The sequence below is a fragment of the Pygocentrus nattereri genome, chromosome 6, assembly GCF_015220715.1.
Source record: "Pygocentrus nattereri isolate fPygNat1 chromosome 6, fPygNat1.pri, whole genome shotgun sequence".
In the NCBI taxonomy this organism is placed as follows: Eukaryota; Metazoa; Chordata; class Actinopteri; order Characiformes; family Serrasalmidae; genus Pygocentrus; species Pygocentrus nattereri.
Window position 1 is genome coordinate 35,339,719 of NC_051216.1, and position 17,004 is coordinate 35,356,722.

Here is a 17,004-nt window from a genome sequence, read left to right on the forward strand (position 1 = left end):
TTGCTAAGATATGAAAATGCCTAGAATGAAGGAAGAAATTTTTCCAAATCAGGCAACCAAGCACCTGGACAATCCAGAGAAAATCTGGACAAATGGCAACAGCACCCTCAAAACATCTTCTGAGTTTTTATTATATCACCTTAAAATTTCAATAAACTAAATTACATGCTAGTAAATGCATGGCTACATGTGGAAAAATGAATACTGAGACAAATAAGCAGTACTTTTCAAAACATGTTTTCCTTTTATTTATTTATTTTTATTAAAAAGTAGCAAATATGTACATCTGTTTGTTTATAGCTGAACAAATAAGTAATTTAAATCATCAAACATTGAACAGCTTTTCTAAGATTTCAGATTTCAGCAACACAAGGGGTCTTTAGAAATGCAGATGACTGCAAAGCTCAATGTCTGTATAATTTACAGCTGTATGAGGCTCTTGTTCTTCAATGCAGCAACTGTGTTCAGCCAGATCTCTTTGTATGAAACTATGAAACTATGAAACTCGCTTGTTCATCACTCTAGATTGTAGGTAAAAAAAACTGCCAATTTCAAAGTAAGACACATTTGGTAAGGAGAGGTTTTACACATATTCAATCAAGTCGCTCAACAAAAATTAAACACTAATACAAACAAAATAATGAAAACACAAATTACAGTGCTTCTTGAGGTCATTTAAAACAAGCAAAGGGGGGGAAACAAAGCAAAAATGCACCAAAAAAAATGGTAATGAAAGCACTTGGTCATCTCATTTCTGAATCGTGACTCACTGGTGGGTGAACTGCTTCCAGTGAATTTAGACAGTGACACTGAATGAACCAGTGCATGCATTATAAATCTATCACAACATAAAAATACTCCCCATTATTTTGCCATATTTTGAAACTTGGTACCAAGCAAACAATCTCCAGTGCACACAGAACTTTGCTGTGTACTTTCCATGTAGGCCATGAGTATCCACCACTTCTACACTCTAAGCCTCTCCAGGATTCTGGACTTACCCAGACCTCAAATACATTCAGATACCTGATCAATTCAAAGAAGTAGCTCAAGACAGAGTGAACCAACCCATTGCACTCAAAAGCTTTTTCTCATGGGATCTTACAACACTGGAATATCACACCAAATAAATATCTGACACTCAAAAACCCTCTCAAAACCTTTCCTTGCTTTGCAGTTCTGGAGTCAAACTAGTTTTCATCTAAACTGTGTCCTTGGCCAAACCACTCCATTTGAATCCTGCATTAACCTGAACAAATAGCAGCACTGTCAAATATTTGTTTGTTTTCCATTCTTTCATTCCTTCGAATCTCTCTAAGGCATATTCTCACAGGCTCAATCCATGCATCTCCTCTGTAATCCCTATTCATAAGTCTTCAATTGTTCATAAGTCTCTAATTAAAATCCTGTGATATTAGGTTCTTCTCTTTTTAAAACTGTAATTTGGCTTTGCCTCAAATAAAAATAAATAAACAAAATGTTTGAAATATTCAAAATACAAACAGCAAACTAGGACTACTAAGATAACAGCAAACCTCAAACCTTACTGATATATGAATAGCCACAACTTTATCAAAACCAGAACTTATAGTCTAAAAATATAGTCTAAAACTGATCTGAAAGGATATGTTTAAAATTGCTAAAATAAAACAAGGCAATATGTAAGGAATAGCATAGTAGTAGCTGCCATTACATGACAACTTTTAGTCTGTGTATTCTACTGCATCATATACCTTCACCTTATGTTTGGGTCGTGCTGAAACCCAGATAGAACCAGCTCTTAATTAAGTAGTGCATTCCTGAATGAGGGCTCAAATCCACCAAATTATCATTTAGAAACATAAGCAATTAAATTACTGGATAAATCCATGTAAGAAACAGGGGCAGCCTGAGCTGTTTTTTTCTTTAACATTTTTAATAATTTCCATTAACCCAATCTTATCTTCAAAGGCCCGGATGTTTTCATTCCAACCATTTAACTTCATTCAACTCTTTGAAGACTGAGACCAACTGCTTAAACAACTGACTGGGTGCACTGCACAATAATAAAAACGCAAGCAAATAATTCAATCTGTTGTCTTTTTTTATTTTCTATTTTGATACATATTGGAATCATTGATAGAAAACAAACATTCAATCACATTTCGTAATTCACTAACATACTTTCTGGTGGATCACAACCTACAAATAAGGCTACTCTGAACCCTCAATTAACCAGGCGGTGCCTCATAAAAGACCTTCAGGATTAGTATGTTTGCTGGTTATTATCGCAGTCCTTTATGAGGCAATTCACTGTAGCTGATTGGGGAATAAGACAACGCACGCATTGCAAAACCAGATTAGAATCCCACTCATTCCCAGTAGCACCTTGAGGCATGATGTTTAGTTTCCAAACAACAGCATTCCAATTGGAGCTGTGTAATATTTATTCAGCATACACAATACTACTTACTAAATTTCCTGGCATGCACTATTACTAGCCAGGGTTATTCAACCTCCATCAACATAACCTACTGGGCAATGTGTCTGCAAAGCTTCCAGCAGGCGGTATGATACCAAACTCTGACTTCAAAACAGTCATCTATGGTGAACTACCATTTATGTCTGCGTTTGCCTGAAGCCAAGCCACTAACTTCCTTTCACTAAGCAAACAGTGCAATCAAAAGCAGTACAACAGACAGTGCCTGTTCCTGCAACCACAAATGAAATTCTTCCTCTAGAAGAACTAAATTCTATTTTGCACAGCAATCAAAACTGGACATTCCAGTCTTAGCTTACCCATTCTGGGATAGCATCATATGCTTTCACATATTACACAAATTCAGATGACATCATGATTTTAACTGATGTTTTCTGGCTGGTGTTTGTCTCATGGAGGACAATCCACTTGACATGCTCTGGAAAAACAGGCTGTGCTTGTATAGTTTGTGTTTCAGCGCTGAATATGTGAGTGCTGAGACACTACTCACCTATGACACTAGTCATTTCACCTATAACTTCACTGAAATGGGGACAAGAAGGTGTTTCCCTACTTGAAGAGAAGGCATTTTGGTGGTTTCTAAAACACACCTTTGTGCCCTAATCATTGCTCTTACAGAGTGATGACAAAAGTACTTTCAGCATGATACAGTAAAACACATAACCAGGAAGAGGAGACTGCTACACAATGACTGACAAGTACAATGACTGAACACTCACATAGAAAGTTACTGTTAAAATAATGCTAGCATGTAAGTTTAGACAGACTTTACAACACTTGTTATGGCACACAACCCTGCAAAGAATAATTAAGAACTCTGACATGTAAATTTCCACCTTCGCTTTTTTCTTAATTTAAATTTTGCCAAAAATGACTTCAACATTTGACTTGACAAATATCTGTCTATTATCATAATTTAGGTGGAAAATGTATCACTACTGTCAAGTTTTAAAAATTATAGTACTCTTGATATAAGTGATCCTTAAAGAAAAAATGCAGAAAGCCAGCCAAGGGAGTGCTTACAGTGAATAAGGCAAATTTCACAGATTTCTACAACTACTACATATCTTTGTCTAGAAATATATATAAAGGCCCACTGTTTCAGTAGTGCTTTTGGTGACAAAGATGTAAGGAACCATAGTTGGACTATATTTAAGAATTTGGTGATCTGATATGGAGGCAATGGAAAGGGCTAATTTGTAGCAGAATGAGTAGTGTCTAAAGAGCGCATCTTATGGAAGTTACAAAAAAATACCAGTTTTTACAGAACCCATATAACTTTTGTAATAACAGATCATACACCTATACTGCCCTTCACACTGTCCAACGGATATGATGATTAGCAGGTTACAGGGAGAAGTAGGCAAACATGAAGAGACCAAGAAAACAGACTATTATCAGGCCAAAGTTTAAAAGAAGCTTGATTTTTGGGGGCTCATAAAGCATCTCCATGACAATCCGTTCATCTTCTTCAGTGGCTTTGGGTGCAGGAGTTGCAGCTTGTTCCTTGTACCCACACATCCAATCAAACTGCCTGCTCCCATCATCCTTATGCCTTACCAGCTCTGCATGTCCGTTGCTATACGCCTCCACTGGGGTGGATCCACTTGTGCTAGGAGTCACAGGATCCTGGTCACAAGGGGCAGGCATGAGGAGTTTTAGATCAGCCCCATCAAGACATCGCTCTCTCTGGACATCCAGAGGCAGGTCTTTCTGGAGCATGCTGTTGCCATTGCAGTGGACAGGGCTCTTATTTGTCAACTTGTATGTCTCCTCCTGTTCTGTCACTGGTAGCTTTTCCATGTTGCGTAGTCCCCACACAGTGGTGCGCTGGATCTTCTCCTTGGTTGGGGGAGGGGTGCAAAGACTGACCACTACAGCTACCAGTCCAGAGACCCAGAAGAGCCCAGCAGCTATGTACATGTAGTGGACATGAACAATGAAAGCTGGCCTCTCGTCTGTTTGGTTGCATCGAGGCTCGCGATAGACGAAACCAAGAATAAGACGTGTCGTACCCAGAATGAAGCCAGTCATGCCACCCCAGAAGGCGCCTGTCTCATTGCAGCGCTTCCAGAAGACACCAAGAAGGAAAAGAGCAGCGATGGGTGGTGTCAGATACCCCGCCATTTCCTGGATGTACAAGTACATCTGGCCACCTTGCATCTCAATGATGACGGGCACCCAAGCAATGCTGATGGTCACCATGAAGATCACAAAGAGTCTCCCCACCACAACCAGCTCACGGGAGGAGGCAGAAGTCCGCACCATTTTGTAGATGTCCAGAGTGAAGATGGTGCTGGCGCTGTTGAATATAGAGTCTAGGTCACTCATAAGTGCAGCAATCATAACAGCCATCATCAGTCCCCGCAGGCCCACTGGCATTATGTTCATGACGAGTCGTGGGTAAGCAATGTTAGAACAGCCAGCTTGGCTACCACACACGGCCATGCAGTGCTCTGGGCCAATACAGGCAAGCTCGTCTGGAAACATTATCCGTGAGATCATTCCTGGAATGACAATGATGAACATGGGCAGAATTTTCAATAATCCTGCCATAAGAGTGGAACCCTTGGCATGGGCTATGTTCTTAGCGGCAAGTACCCTCTGAACTATGACCTGGTCAGCACACCAGTACCAGATGGATGCAGGAGTCTGGCCTAATAGGAACCCTGGCCAGGGAATGTCCTCATCGAGGGGACCTCTTAAGAGTTTGAGGGAATCCGGCTTTGGGTATATGCGACAAGAATTTGTGTAGGCAAAACTGTAGTTGTGGCTGGCGAGGATGGCAGTGACATTTGGAATGGCTTCCATGTACTTTTCTCGAACACCATCCAGTCCACCCACCTTGACCAGACTGATGACTGTGAGGCTCAAAGCCCCACCAATCATCAACACTGCTTGAAGAGTGTCAGTGTAGATCACAGCAACCAGACCACCTGTTATTGTCAGCAGGGCCGTCATGGTGATAAGCAGGATGATTGACAGGTAGAGATTCCAGCCTAAGGACTCTTGGATAAAGAGTGCCCCTGCATACAAGTCCACTGATAGTTTGGTGAAGATGTACAGCAAAAGAGAAAGACCAGCAAAATAAACTTTTAGCCTTTTACCCCCGTAGCGCTTGGAAAGGTACTCGGGCATGGTGTAGACACCACAGTGGATGTAGACTGGGATGAACACCCAGCCCAGGAGCTGAAGGAGGAGGAGGGCATTGAACTCCCAGGCACCAACAGCAAAACCACTTGCTGCACCCGAGCCAGCCAGGCCGATAAAGTGCTCGCTGCCAATATTGCTCACAAACAGTGATGCTCCAATCACCACCCAGTTCATAGTTCGTCCAGCTAGGAAGTAGCCACTTACACTGCTTCGGTTGGCCTTCCACATGGCAAAAAATCCAATACCAAGCACAAGGACAAAATACAGTGCAACGACTGCAATGTCTGCTATCTCCATTGATGGCCCCATGTTTAAATGCTTATTGGTACAGTTCAAACCAGTACAAATGTACAACTATGAAAAAGGTGTTTACTTGAACAAAGATGCAAAGTTATGCAAAAAAGAGGAATCTTTTAATCCTTTGGTTTGCTGTCTTTCTGGAAGGAAACAAATGCATCCACCATCTGTCGGGTGAATTTGTATTTGGCTTGTGCATTTAGTTTTAAGTATAGTCCAACGGTGCTCTCATGAAGCACAGGGTTTTTTTTGGAGTAGATCTTTCAGGCCTCTGGTCTAGTAAAGGCTAGAGTTTACATTCCTGCAAGACAGCAAAGAGGGAGACAGAAAGAGAGAAACAGAAAGGGAGAGAGAAAGAGGTGCATGCATTAGAACAAAGTGCTGAAAGCCATACTGGTAATGACAAAATCCTTTTCACTTGCACCTAGGTTCACCACTGTCCATGAACAGCACAAAAATAAAACAATTTTTATTCCTGTTGTTGCATTCTGACAAAATATAAAGGGCTCACAACATGTAAAATATACAAGATACACACACACTTGTGTTTCTATGTCCAGAAGCCCAAGCTTTTGAATAATATATTTATTTTCTCTGTACATACATATACAGAGAAACACACCTTTGCCCAGATATATAACACTGGAAGCTAAGTGGAGTTCATACTGTTCCTGCCAGTTTCATACAAGTGTAGGTTAAATATAAAATACCAGCAGTATACTTCAAACCAAAAAGAAACTTCAAAGCAAAATGAAGTATTTTGCCAAAACAATGTGGTGCACTGTGTAGGGGCTTCTAAACATAACTTCTGATCACTGCGTCATTTTTTTGCGATCTTCCCTTTACAGTGATTGGTCCAAATGTTATATGACCACCTGCCTCACTGCACACAATGGGCTTCAAAGGGTGTCAAAAAGCCCTTTTTTAAATACACTTACAACAATGTTTGCTAGTTAAAATTTTACTACTGCCACTTTTATTGTTTGAAGTATACCTTGAGGTTTGATGGGGAGAGCACGCCAATTAGGATGTACTTACTTCATTTTTTTTTTTTTTTTTATCTGCATTTTTAAACGAGCTTAAATTTAATTTTATTTGCTAGGTTTATTTAAGCTGGAATTAAAAATAAACATTAAGCAGATAATTTAAGTATTTAACACACCCAGCAGTGTTTATATTGGAAAATAAATGAAGAGATTCAAGAACTGCATGGGTGAATGCTCAAAGTCACTGGATGTCTTCTGCTGATTGACTTCTCACTGCTCAAAAGCAAATAATTTACATGTTTGCACATTTGCATAACCTAAACACATGCAAATGTGCTGCTTCACTTCCCTCCCGTGCACCACCATTTCAGATCTCACACACACACTCAGGGACAGAAATCCCTGAGAATCAGAGGTCAGCTTATTACATAATGCTGCATGCATGGTTGTTTTTTTTTATTTTTGTCTCTGTCATTTTTATTTCATTTGTGTCAAGAAGTCGGCAGAATAATGTTTATTTCCGTTCAACATATGAGCTCTTTATAAGGGATTTGGCTGAAGCTATTCTAACAAAATAGAACATATGCCACTTTGATACACCTTAGATGAGCAGTCAACACAACTTAAGTTTGTCTACAGCATTGCTGTTCATTCATCTGAAGCTGTGTGCATCTGTGAAAACTACTCTTATTCCAAAACCATGTTTTACAAAAGCTACAACAATGCAAGACAACCTACTGAAAGCATCGTCTTGCCAGTTATATCAGAAAACATCTGGACTACTGCCCTCTCTTGGTACTCATGCTCATAAGGCACATACACTGCTCCATTTCTAAACTATATTTAATACGATATCATTTGATCCTTCATGGATGTTGTTCTACTAACCCCTTCAAATAATAATATAATATAATATAAAAACATAATTCTAGCGTGCTGATGTGACCAATGCCAAGCACCACCAAGTAAATATCTCTCATACTTGCAAAGCAGCACAAACAAAAAACAGTATTTCTCTCTCGATATTCAGTATGTCCCATCTACAGTTCCTCACTTTCGTCCCACTTAGCTCAAAAACAAGTGTTTGTATGCTTACGTTCTTTATTATCTACTTTTACTCTGACCTTTAGTGATCTTCCGCTCAACACATGCACATCTGGCAAGACCGATGGAACAGGTTACACCAACATGGCTCAAAGCTACACTGTAATTTCCTGTCAGCCTCTACTTGCAAACCATTATCAGACAATCTGTGGAGGATCTTGGTGATGAGATCAGGCTCCAAAGCCAAACTCAGGGCTCTATTAAGGTTAGTGAGCTCAGGCACACTGACTGGGCTAATCCCCTTGTACTGCATTCGCTGTCAGCCAAAAAGGAGGTGAGGGTGCCAAACCAACTCTCCTCTTACAGGGAGCTCAAAGCCCAGCATATTTGGATCAGACTGCCACAGTCTATGCATTACTTGGATGTGCTCTGGTAAACCCTTTCAACAGATCACCTGCCTCGTTTTCAAGCAATGATAAATGACAATAATATATGTGTCTTTTTGATGCACGCCAGGGAAAAAACGAACCCTTGAGAACCCTTATGAACCATGACGAATTATGACCCATAAAGCCTGTCAACTTACTGCTAGCCAGACGCCGAAAAACTCTGGCAAGCTGGTTTTATTGTTAATCTAAAAAATGTTTTAACCCCACTAAACAGCAGTAATACACAGATAACTCTCTTTTTTTTTCAGAAAAACACAGCGCTTAGCAACGATGAAGGGGCGTGGCAGTTTTGAATCATATTAGGCGACGTCAGAGGAACACAAGCGAGAGTTTGAGCACGAGCATCACCAACGTGAATCCAGCGCGCAGAATTTTCTAGAATTTGTAAGCGGCCTGGAGGCGCAGATCTCCGCTGATTTCAGTCTCAGACAAAATTAATAAACCTGACAGCCATCGCTTACAAACAGATGCCACTGTCAGAACATTCGGCTGAATACAATGACATTTTTGTTCTCAGTCTAAGAGAACAACCGGCGCCGCTCCAGCAACCAACACGCTTTCAGAGCACGACTTTTAAAAATAAAACATTCTCGTCACAAACGGCGCCTAAACGTTACGTTAGCTCCGCCAAGATGGCTCGACATCTAAAAACAGCCGCACACGCCTCCTGCCTGATCAGAGCTTTACTATTCTTAATATTTGTCCCTTTTATCTCCACCAGACTGCACACTTTTCGCTCACTGCTTGTCAAATGAAATGACAACCGTGAGGACCGACTTACCATTTTATGGTACGAGTTAAAAACCATACGACGTTGCTATCTGAGAGAGCCCACTGAATGAATTAACGACTCCGGAAGCGCCATAGAAGTGTTTACTTCCAGTGGCGGAGCTCACTTGGCCACGTCTTCCAGGATGCCGTCAGCGTAGAGATGTTCGAAACCGTGATGAATATTTAGATAGGTTGTAAACGGCTTTTGGTTGCTATTACAGCTACTACATGCTCTCGTTCCCCTTCTTTCGTTCTTTCTTTTGTTTTTCCTTTTTCCTTCTCTCTCTGTTTTCTTCCTCCTCAGCTGGTGGAGGAATAGCAGCGCGCTGAGCCCAGAGCGCTCTTAAAGACACGAATCCTTTTTGTCCCTCCCCTAACGTGTGCTCGGTACATGTGAGGGGAGTACCGAGTCCCGTATCTGTGCTAGGCACTCCCACCCAGGTCAGGCAAAGCATGTCTTTACAATTTCCCCGTACCTCTCGGATTATTATTATTATTATTAATAGTAGTAGTAGTAGTAGTAGTAGTAGTAGTGTTGATTATTTGCTTTGTTTATAATATTTATAAATAGTATTTACTTCTCCTTGTGATTTCTTGTAAGCCCTTATTTAACAGTATTAGAAATGCTAGAGGCCTGCTGATTTCCATGCCAGGATAATAAAAAGCTGTTTTAGTAGCTAACTGTAATCTTCTTAAACTCTGCAGTCACGAAAAGAGCAGTCTGGAATTTTACCACAGCTCAGGGTTTTTCCAGCAATGCTCTTTGCCAAGCCAAGGTCGATTATCAACACACAGCATATTTCCATGCCACCAGCTAATGGCACTTGTCCTATGATTTGCCACCAAACAAACAAATTTGTACCCAAACAATTGCAGACCATAAACTCTAAAGGACCTACTGGTGCACACTGCACAACCTGCATATTAGTTTTAAAAAATTTACTGAATAAGCAATAAGCTTCATATAAAGCTTTTAGTTGACACGTACTTTATTCTTAGACAACTGTGAAAAAAAGAACACAAAGGGATTAAATTACATATTTTAGTGGATATTCCATGATAGACAACATGTGATTTGATGCTCTGTATAGCAGCCATTTTGTAAAATGCATTTTTGTTTGAAATGTCACTGGTGTTACTGTCTCTGGTGTCACCAATGAAGGTCAGTAACACCAGTGACATCTATGGAGAGATAGAAAAGTGGATGTTTCCACAGAATGACCCTTTTATGAAACTCCCCATCTGATGATGGATCTTGAAAGGATGAGGTACATGCTGGGTATTGTAGTGAGACACTGATGGATGAAAACTCCCGAATTCTGTCAAACTGATGAGGCTGAGGGATGCAGTGCTACACTACAGAAAATGAATGGAAAAGAACTGACCCTTGGAAGTATTTTTATTATAGAGAAATAACAGTTTTCATTATTTATTCCCTGGGACCTGTTTTCACCTCTTTACCTAAAGTCAAAACTCAGGAGGAAAAGCAATTGTCTCTACACCACATTTAACTTCTAGCCATATTTGTTTTACACCACAGAATGTTTTTGTGATTGAAGAGTATTTTCTAATGCTTTTTTTTTGTCCAGCACTCCATACAATGCCTCACTATGACATCAGGCACGTGCTCTCACAGTCAAAACAAGGAGGATACAGATACAGACAAGCTGTGCTTGTTCAGCTTCATTGTATCAGTTCTTGTAGGCTCCTTAAATACGCAACTGTTCCCAGTCAACCTCTACGAAAACTATAACTGTATCAATAAAAAGAAGACAAACATGTTATCGTTTTAGAGAGGCTGAAGTGAAAATACAAATGATAATTGATCACTGAAACCAAAATAATATCCTGCAAAAATTAGACCTTAGAAAACACGTCCAATGTTCTTTGGCTCACTGCAGGACCGCTACTCTAATCCTACAACCCCAACATTCATGTACTATATTTAAGAAGGCCCTTGGATTCTAACCATAATGGGCATTTACTTTTTTTAATGCATCTGTCACAACAGCAGAACTGAAATGTGCTCTTAGTCTGTTTTCTGGCTTAAATTGCAGAATGATAATACAGGCAGTAAATCAAGGCTCTGTCAACTGTGTTTATTAACACTGTTGCTTTAGGAAGAATGTAAAAATGCCCCTTATTAGCAGACGTGACAGTCTAAGACTGGCTAAGAACATTTATTTTCCTTTTTCTCGGAACTGTATTTATGTTCAGATTTGGTTTGTACATTTTTGGCCTTCAATGTCGAACCTGTCCTTGAGGTCTCCATCAGTAATTTTCCACAAACTATGTTTCCCACAATGCACTACAGAAGTGTCTGCCTTTTTTCATGCACATTGCCACACATGCATAGCTGCTGTGCAGAGCTGACCTGTGCAGAGGCAGAAGGAAATGGCAGCAGCAGGACTGGGGCTGCAGGCAAGAAATTATAAAACACTTTTTAAAAAATGAGTACTGTACATTGTGATCGTGTTGTTATGTTTTCCAAAGGTTTCAACAAAATGGACCTGCGAGTGGCCATACATTATTAAACAAATTTTAATCCTGCGTCCAAAATGGTTCCCCTAATCTCTATACCCTACATTCGAAAGTCTGGATCACTATATGGGATGCTATTATAAGAAACAGAATTGGTGATGGTAGTAAACGACTTCGGACACTGCGTCATATGGGTTCGCTTATTACTGTGCTGTAGCAGATTCTGTCACTGTCATGTCTCTTCCCCTCTGAGGAGACTGACTTGAACTCTTCCAGGCTCCACCTGTTCTCCTCCTCTCCCACACACCTTCAGCTTACTGTATGTTGATTTCATTAGGACTTCTTTGTATATAGTGTGTTCTATTTGGAAGGCAGCTGCCTATAGTCACTGCCTTCAAAGGCAGCTCTTATTGGGCAGCATTTTAAATGAAAAGGAATCTTAGTAAGCATTGCATTTGGTACAGTGCATCAGAGCCATCATACATCATAAGTTTCACTGCGCTGTACACGTCATATCTGAATGCTCGCAGTCACTGTTTAGCTTTCCTTCACTTCCCACTGTAAAGGTGGATCACCTCAGTGAATAAGGACCGTTCTGATTCTGCAGCAGCTGTTTTCCTGCATTGACTCTTGTGGAAATGTATGTATGAAGAACAGGCTGCTTTAAGGAGTCGTATCTGTCATATACTCGACTCAGAACTCCAGATAAATACAGATAATCGTTACTAGCTTGTGAATCATTTCAATTCTTTCACTGTTCTCATCCACCTTAATGAACCTGCCTTAATCCTAACGCAAACCAGATAAAAACTAAGTATAATTTTGTACAAAATGCACTTAGAAAGAAGGATTGCATACAATCTGTTAAGCTGCTAATATGCACTTTATTTTACGCATTCTCATCTGATTTATGAGCTCAGTCTGAAATTTAGCTGTCAACATTCACCTAACGTTAACACTGTGGTAAGCACAGCAATACAAGAGAAGCCAAGCAGGCAAAAATAAGCATTTGTGGTATTTATTTTTGAAAACATTTTAATTCTGAATTTCTACATCGTCCAGCAAGTTTAAGTATTTTTCATCGTTCAAGGAAAACGTCAGTCTGTAGCGCTGGTTCCACAGTGTTTTTCCCAAATATAAGTCAGCTGCTTTCAGTTGTTCAGTGCAGTTCAGTACAACCACTTCTCGTCCTCAGCCCCTCAGACAGCGCCTCTCCACTGCTGTAAGGTCTAAGGTCTGCTGGCTAAGCTGATTAACGTTAGCTTCACGTAACAAGTTACAAGCGCAGCCTGTCAGGTCGCGCTAGACAAGCGAATGGCCTAAATTTCACCACAGGAATGGTAGGAGAACCAAAAACACACATATATGTCAAATACTACACACATACAGCAATCAATCAAAATAGTAAAGACAGAAGTCAAGCAATAACTTACGTTTGTCGACTCCTCAGTCTGCCATTTTTCAGACTGAAGCAATGGAGCTCACGGCCGTTGAACAGGTGAACAGTATTGGGGGATTGCCTTTGCTGAGAAGGATACATGTAATGCTGCCTTCAGATTTGGTCAAAATAAGGCACCTTAGAAGGCAGCTGCCTTATACTGCCTTCTGAATGGGACAGACTTCATCTCTGGAGCGTGTAAATGCTGCCTTAGATTGCGGCCTACTTAGACAACTGCCTCCCGATTGGAATGCACCAATACCCTTTGTTTCCAGCATATGCCTGTGAAGTCTCTCTGTTTGATACTTGAGTTCTGAGCCTGTTGTTTGTGTTTAGTTTTCTATGGTTTTGATCCCTGCTAGTCTCTTTGTTATTTCTGAACATGGATCTGCATCTTTTCCTGCTGCTTGCCCTGTGTGTTGACTTCTGCCTGCTATGGCAATGAGTATCAGAATGTCCTTAATAAAGTCACTTCAGCCCCTACATTACAGAAGACTTCACTGACCAAGGCTGCAGCGAATAGCTTTAAACACCCATTTACAAACAAGCCTGTCTCCACACTGCCAGCTTAGCCCAGCTGTTATCATGGGGAGCTAGAACCATGGAGGGTCTTTATGGGTGCCTCTGTTATTTGGCCTACTATGAGGAGTTGTTCCAGACTGAGGCTTTCAAAGTGGCCTTTGTACCATTGTTGTTGCTGTGAGGGACTGCCTTTAACTTGGCAGCTTACATGTGGGCCTCACATAGCGAGGTAGCTCACTCATTAGAGATGTTCTCTAATGTCTCTTCTGGTGTCTCTCATTGAGGACCATTGTTCCAGAATTTATTTATCCACTATTGTTATGTCTTATCCAAGTTGGTGTTCTAAGGAGATCGTGGTTGACATTATCATAATTACCTGTAGGCTTGTGTAAAATAAGGAAAGAAGTAAGTAGCATATGGAGTTCAATAAACATTTGAGAGCTATTGGGGCCCCCATGCAACCCCCAACCTTCACATCAGTTGTTATACCACTGAGCTTGTATGGTTTAGCACTTAGTGCACCTTTTTTTAAACTCTAACTCTAATGCTGTGCCCTCAGCCCCCCATCCAGGTGTACAGAGTACAGGGCCATTATGCCACTGCTCTGTTTCTGCTGCCAGCAAGCAGAAGAGCCTGGACAATGTGGAGCCAGAGCTGTGGCTGTGAGTTGACCTCTTTTTGCGTCCAGTTCTGTGTATCTCAAATTTGCTGTCTCCTCTTGAGGCTCCTTACCCTCAGGACATTTTTTGTTTATTTCTGTATTTTTAAGCTGCTTAATTTTTGCTTGCAGAGTCTTATTAAGAATCCTAAATGGTCAAGCATTGTCATCAACCCACATGTCAACAAAAGCATCAAACAGAAGAAAACATACCTGTGCTAGATATAGTCTAGTGTGATTGTATGACCTTGGAAAATGCTAATGTTGCAATAGTAAACATTAACATGTTATGTTTTATGTGGTGTTGACTGTTAGGTCGTGTTATTGACATTTAGTCAGAATTAAGCTGACTAGTAGTTCTTTAAACTGTTCTAGTAGTTCTTTGAACTACTAGTCAGCTTAATTCTGACTATATATATATATATATATATATATATATATATATATATATATATATATATTAATGACAGTTTAAAGAATATATCACTAATATATTTTTATTACACTAATCAGCCATCACATTAATATCAACTTCTTGTTTTTATACTCGTCCATTTTATTAGATCCACATACCATAGCGGTGCACTTTGTAGTTCTGCAGGTACACATTGTAATCTTTTATACACTGCATACTTGTTAGCTCCTTTTTATCCTGTTCTTCAATAGTCAGGACCCCCACAGAGCAGGTATTATTTGGGTGATAGATCATTCTCAGCCCTGCAGTGACACTGATGTGGTGGACGTAGTAGTGTGTGCTGCACTGGTAAGAGTGGATCAGATACAGCAGCGCTGCTGGAGTTTTTGGATCGTGATTTAACGTTTATGAATTACACCAGTTATGAAATGTGATTTAAACTTTTAAACCACACACTGTGATTTAACTCTTTAAACCACACTCAATCCATTTTCTGACATTAATTATTATAATGCTTTGCTCACAGGACTTCCTACAATCACAGCAAACAAACTTGTACAAATGCAGCAGCAAAAATAATAATACATGCTATAGTTTTAGCATCACTCCACTGGCTGCCTGTTTCTTCTAGCATTGACTTTTAATTGTTATTTCTAGTTGTAACGTTGTGGAGCGATGATGAGGCAGATGCATGTGCGAAAAGAAGTGATATTTATTATGGGAAAATCCAAACTCAGGGTCAAAACAGTCCAGGGTCACAGAACAGGAGGCCCATGGGGAACAGCAGACACAGGCGGAACAGGAGGCACACGTAGCACAGGCGGCAGGTCCGGAAGCATAGCGACTGTTGGTGGGTCCGGAGGAGCGGCAACAGGTGGTGTGTCCGGAGGCGCAGCGACTGGCGGCAGGTCCTGAGGCGCGGGCGTGCTGTTGGGCGCAGCCACAGGAACAGGCATGCCATGGGTAGCGGCCATGGGTACCGGCCATCGAAACAGGCGTGCTGCGGGGTGTGGCAATGGGATCAGGAACTCGGGCGTCCACAACGGCAGGAACTGGAACAGGCGGGGCGGTGTCCATAATGCTGGGAACGGACCGCTGCAACAACCTGGAGGAACAAACAGAAACAGGACCCTCTCGGCCACTCCTGTAATGCCAGGGAGCGAGGAGGCGGACGCATACACTGAGAAAAGCGACTTTTATTGAGGGAATATCCAGGGTCGTGGTCATGACAGTCCAGGTTCAAAGATCCAACATGGATAGAATGAGGGACAGACATGACAAAATACAACCAAACAAACAAATCCAAACTATCCAAACAGCACGTCAAAATAGGCTTTCAAACAAACAGCGATTCAAACATATCAAAACACAATTTGTACATACAAACTACAAAGACCAACAAGAAACTCAGGAAAACACAGGGCTTAAACACAAACAGGGATAACGAGGGATAACAGGACACAGGTTAAAACACAGGTGGAAACAATCAGGGGCGGAGTCACACAACAAGGGGCCGGACTGGGAGCCAAAACAAAAAGCACATGGACTAGACCAAAATACAACACGAACACATGGACAGGACTGGGAGGGGCCAATTGTGATAATTCCCAAGGCTCAGAGCTATGGGAAGCTTGCTTGAGAGCGAGCCGAGTGCCATTGAAAGGGTTTCCTGCATGTTCCTTCTGTCTAACCACGTCTTGCACTACAGGTCGCTCCTTCCTGCAGCATTGTTCAAGACGGGTAGACCCAAGGCACTTACCTGGGATCTCATCATCATAAGCCAAAGCCAGATCTTTCTTCGAAGTTTTACGGGAACGAAAGGCACCAGGGGATTTGCTGTCTCTGGCTTGGTGGCATTGGGATATGGCGAACTCGAGCTGCATCGAAACAGCCGAAGTTTCGTCCCAACAGAACAACCATATACCAGAGTCTCACTCTCTTGCTGCATCCTTGGTTGGCTGGTCTTTCTGTAATGTTGTGGAGCGATGTGAAGAGAAGCGAGATTTATTATGGGCAAATCCAAACTTGGGGTCAAAACAGTTCAGGGTCACAGAGCCAACACGGAGAAAAGGAGGGACAGACATAACGCAAAGGAACACAGGAACAACAAACAACGGAGGCCAGAATAACAAATACCAAACAATTCAAACAAATTGTGACACTTGTGTTAAATCTCTTCATAAAAATGTTTTTTATGCAGATAAAATCTGGAACACACAGCTAATACATATTTGTCAGATGTCTGTCATTAATTAAAAAAAGTAAAACATTTATTTTTGGCATTTAATTATCTTTCATTTACCTTACATTT

The 17,004-nt window shown here is 41.0% G+C and overlaps 1 protein-coding gene across 1 annotated transcript; it reads right to left on the reverse strand.

Annotated features, from left to right (window-relative positions):
- Window positions 1-237: 237 nt before the first annotated feature.
- Window positions 238-9,513, reverse strand: LOC108432603 (sodium/myo-inositol cotransporter). Its single transcript, XM_017706557.2, has 2 exons — window positions 9,190-9,513; window positions 238-6,230 (listed from the first exon to the last, which is right to left on the reverse strand). The coding sequence occupies exon 2, from the start codon at window positions 5,939-5,941 to the stop codon at window positions 3,827-3,829; it is 2,115 nt and encodes a 704-aa protein (XP_017562046.1). The 5' UTR covers window positions 5,942-6,230; window positions 9,190-9,513; the 3' UTR covers window positions 238-3,826.
- Window positions 9,514-17,004: the final 7,491 nt, after the last annotated feature.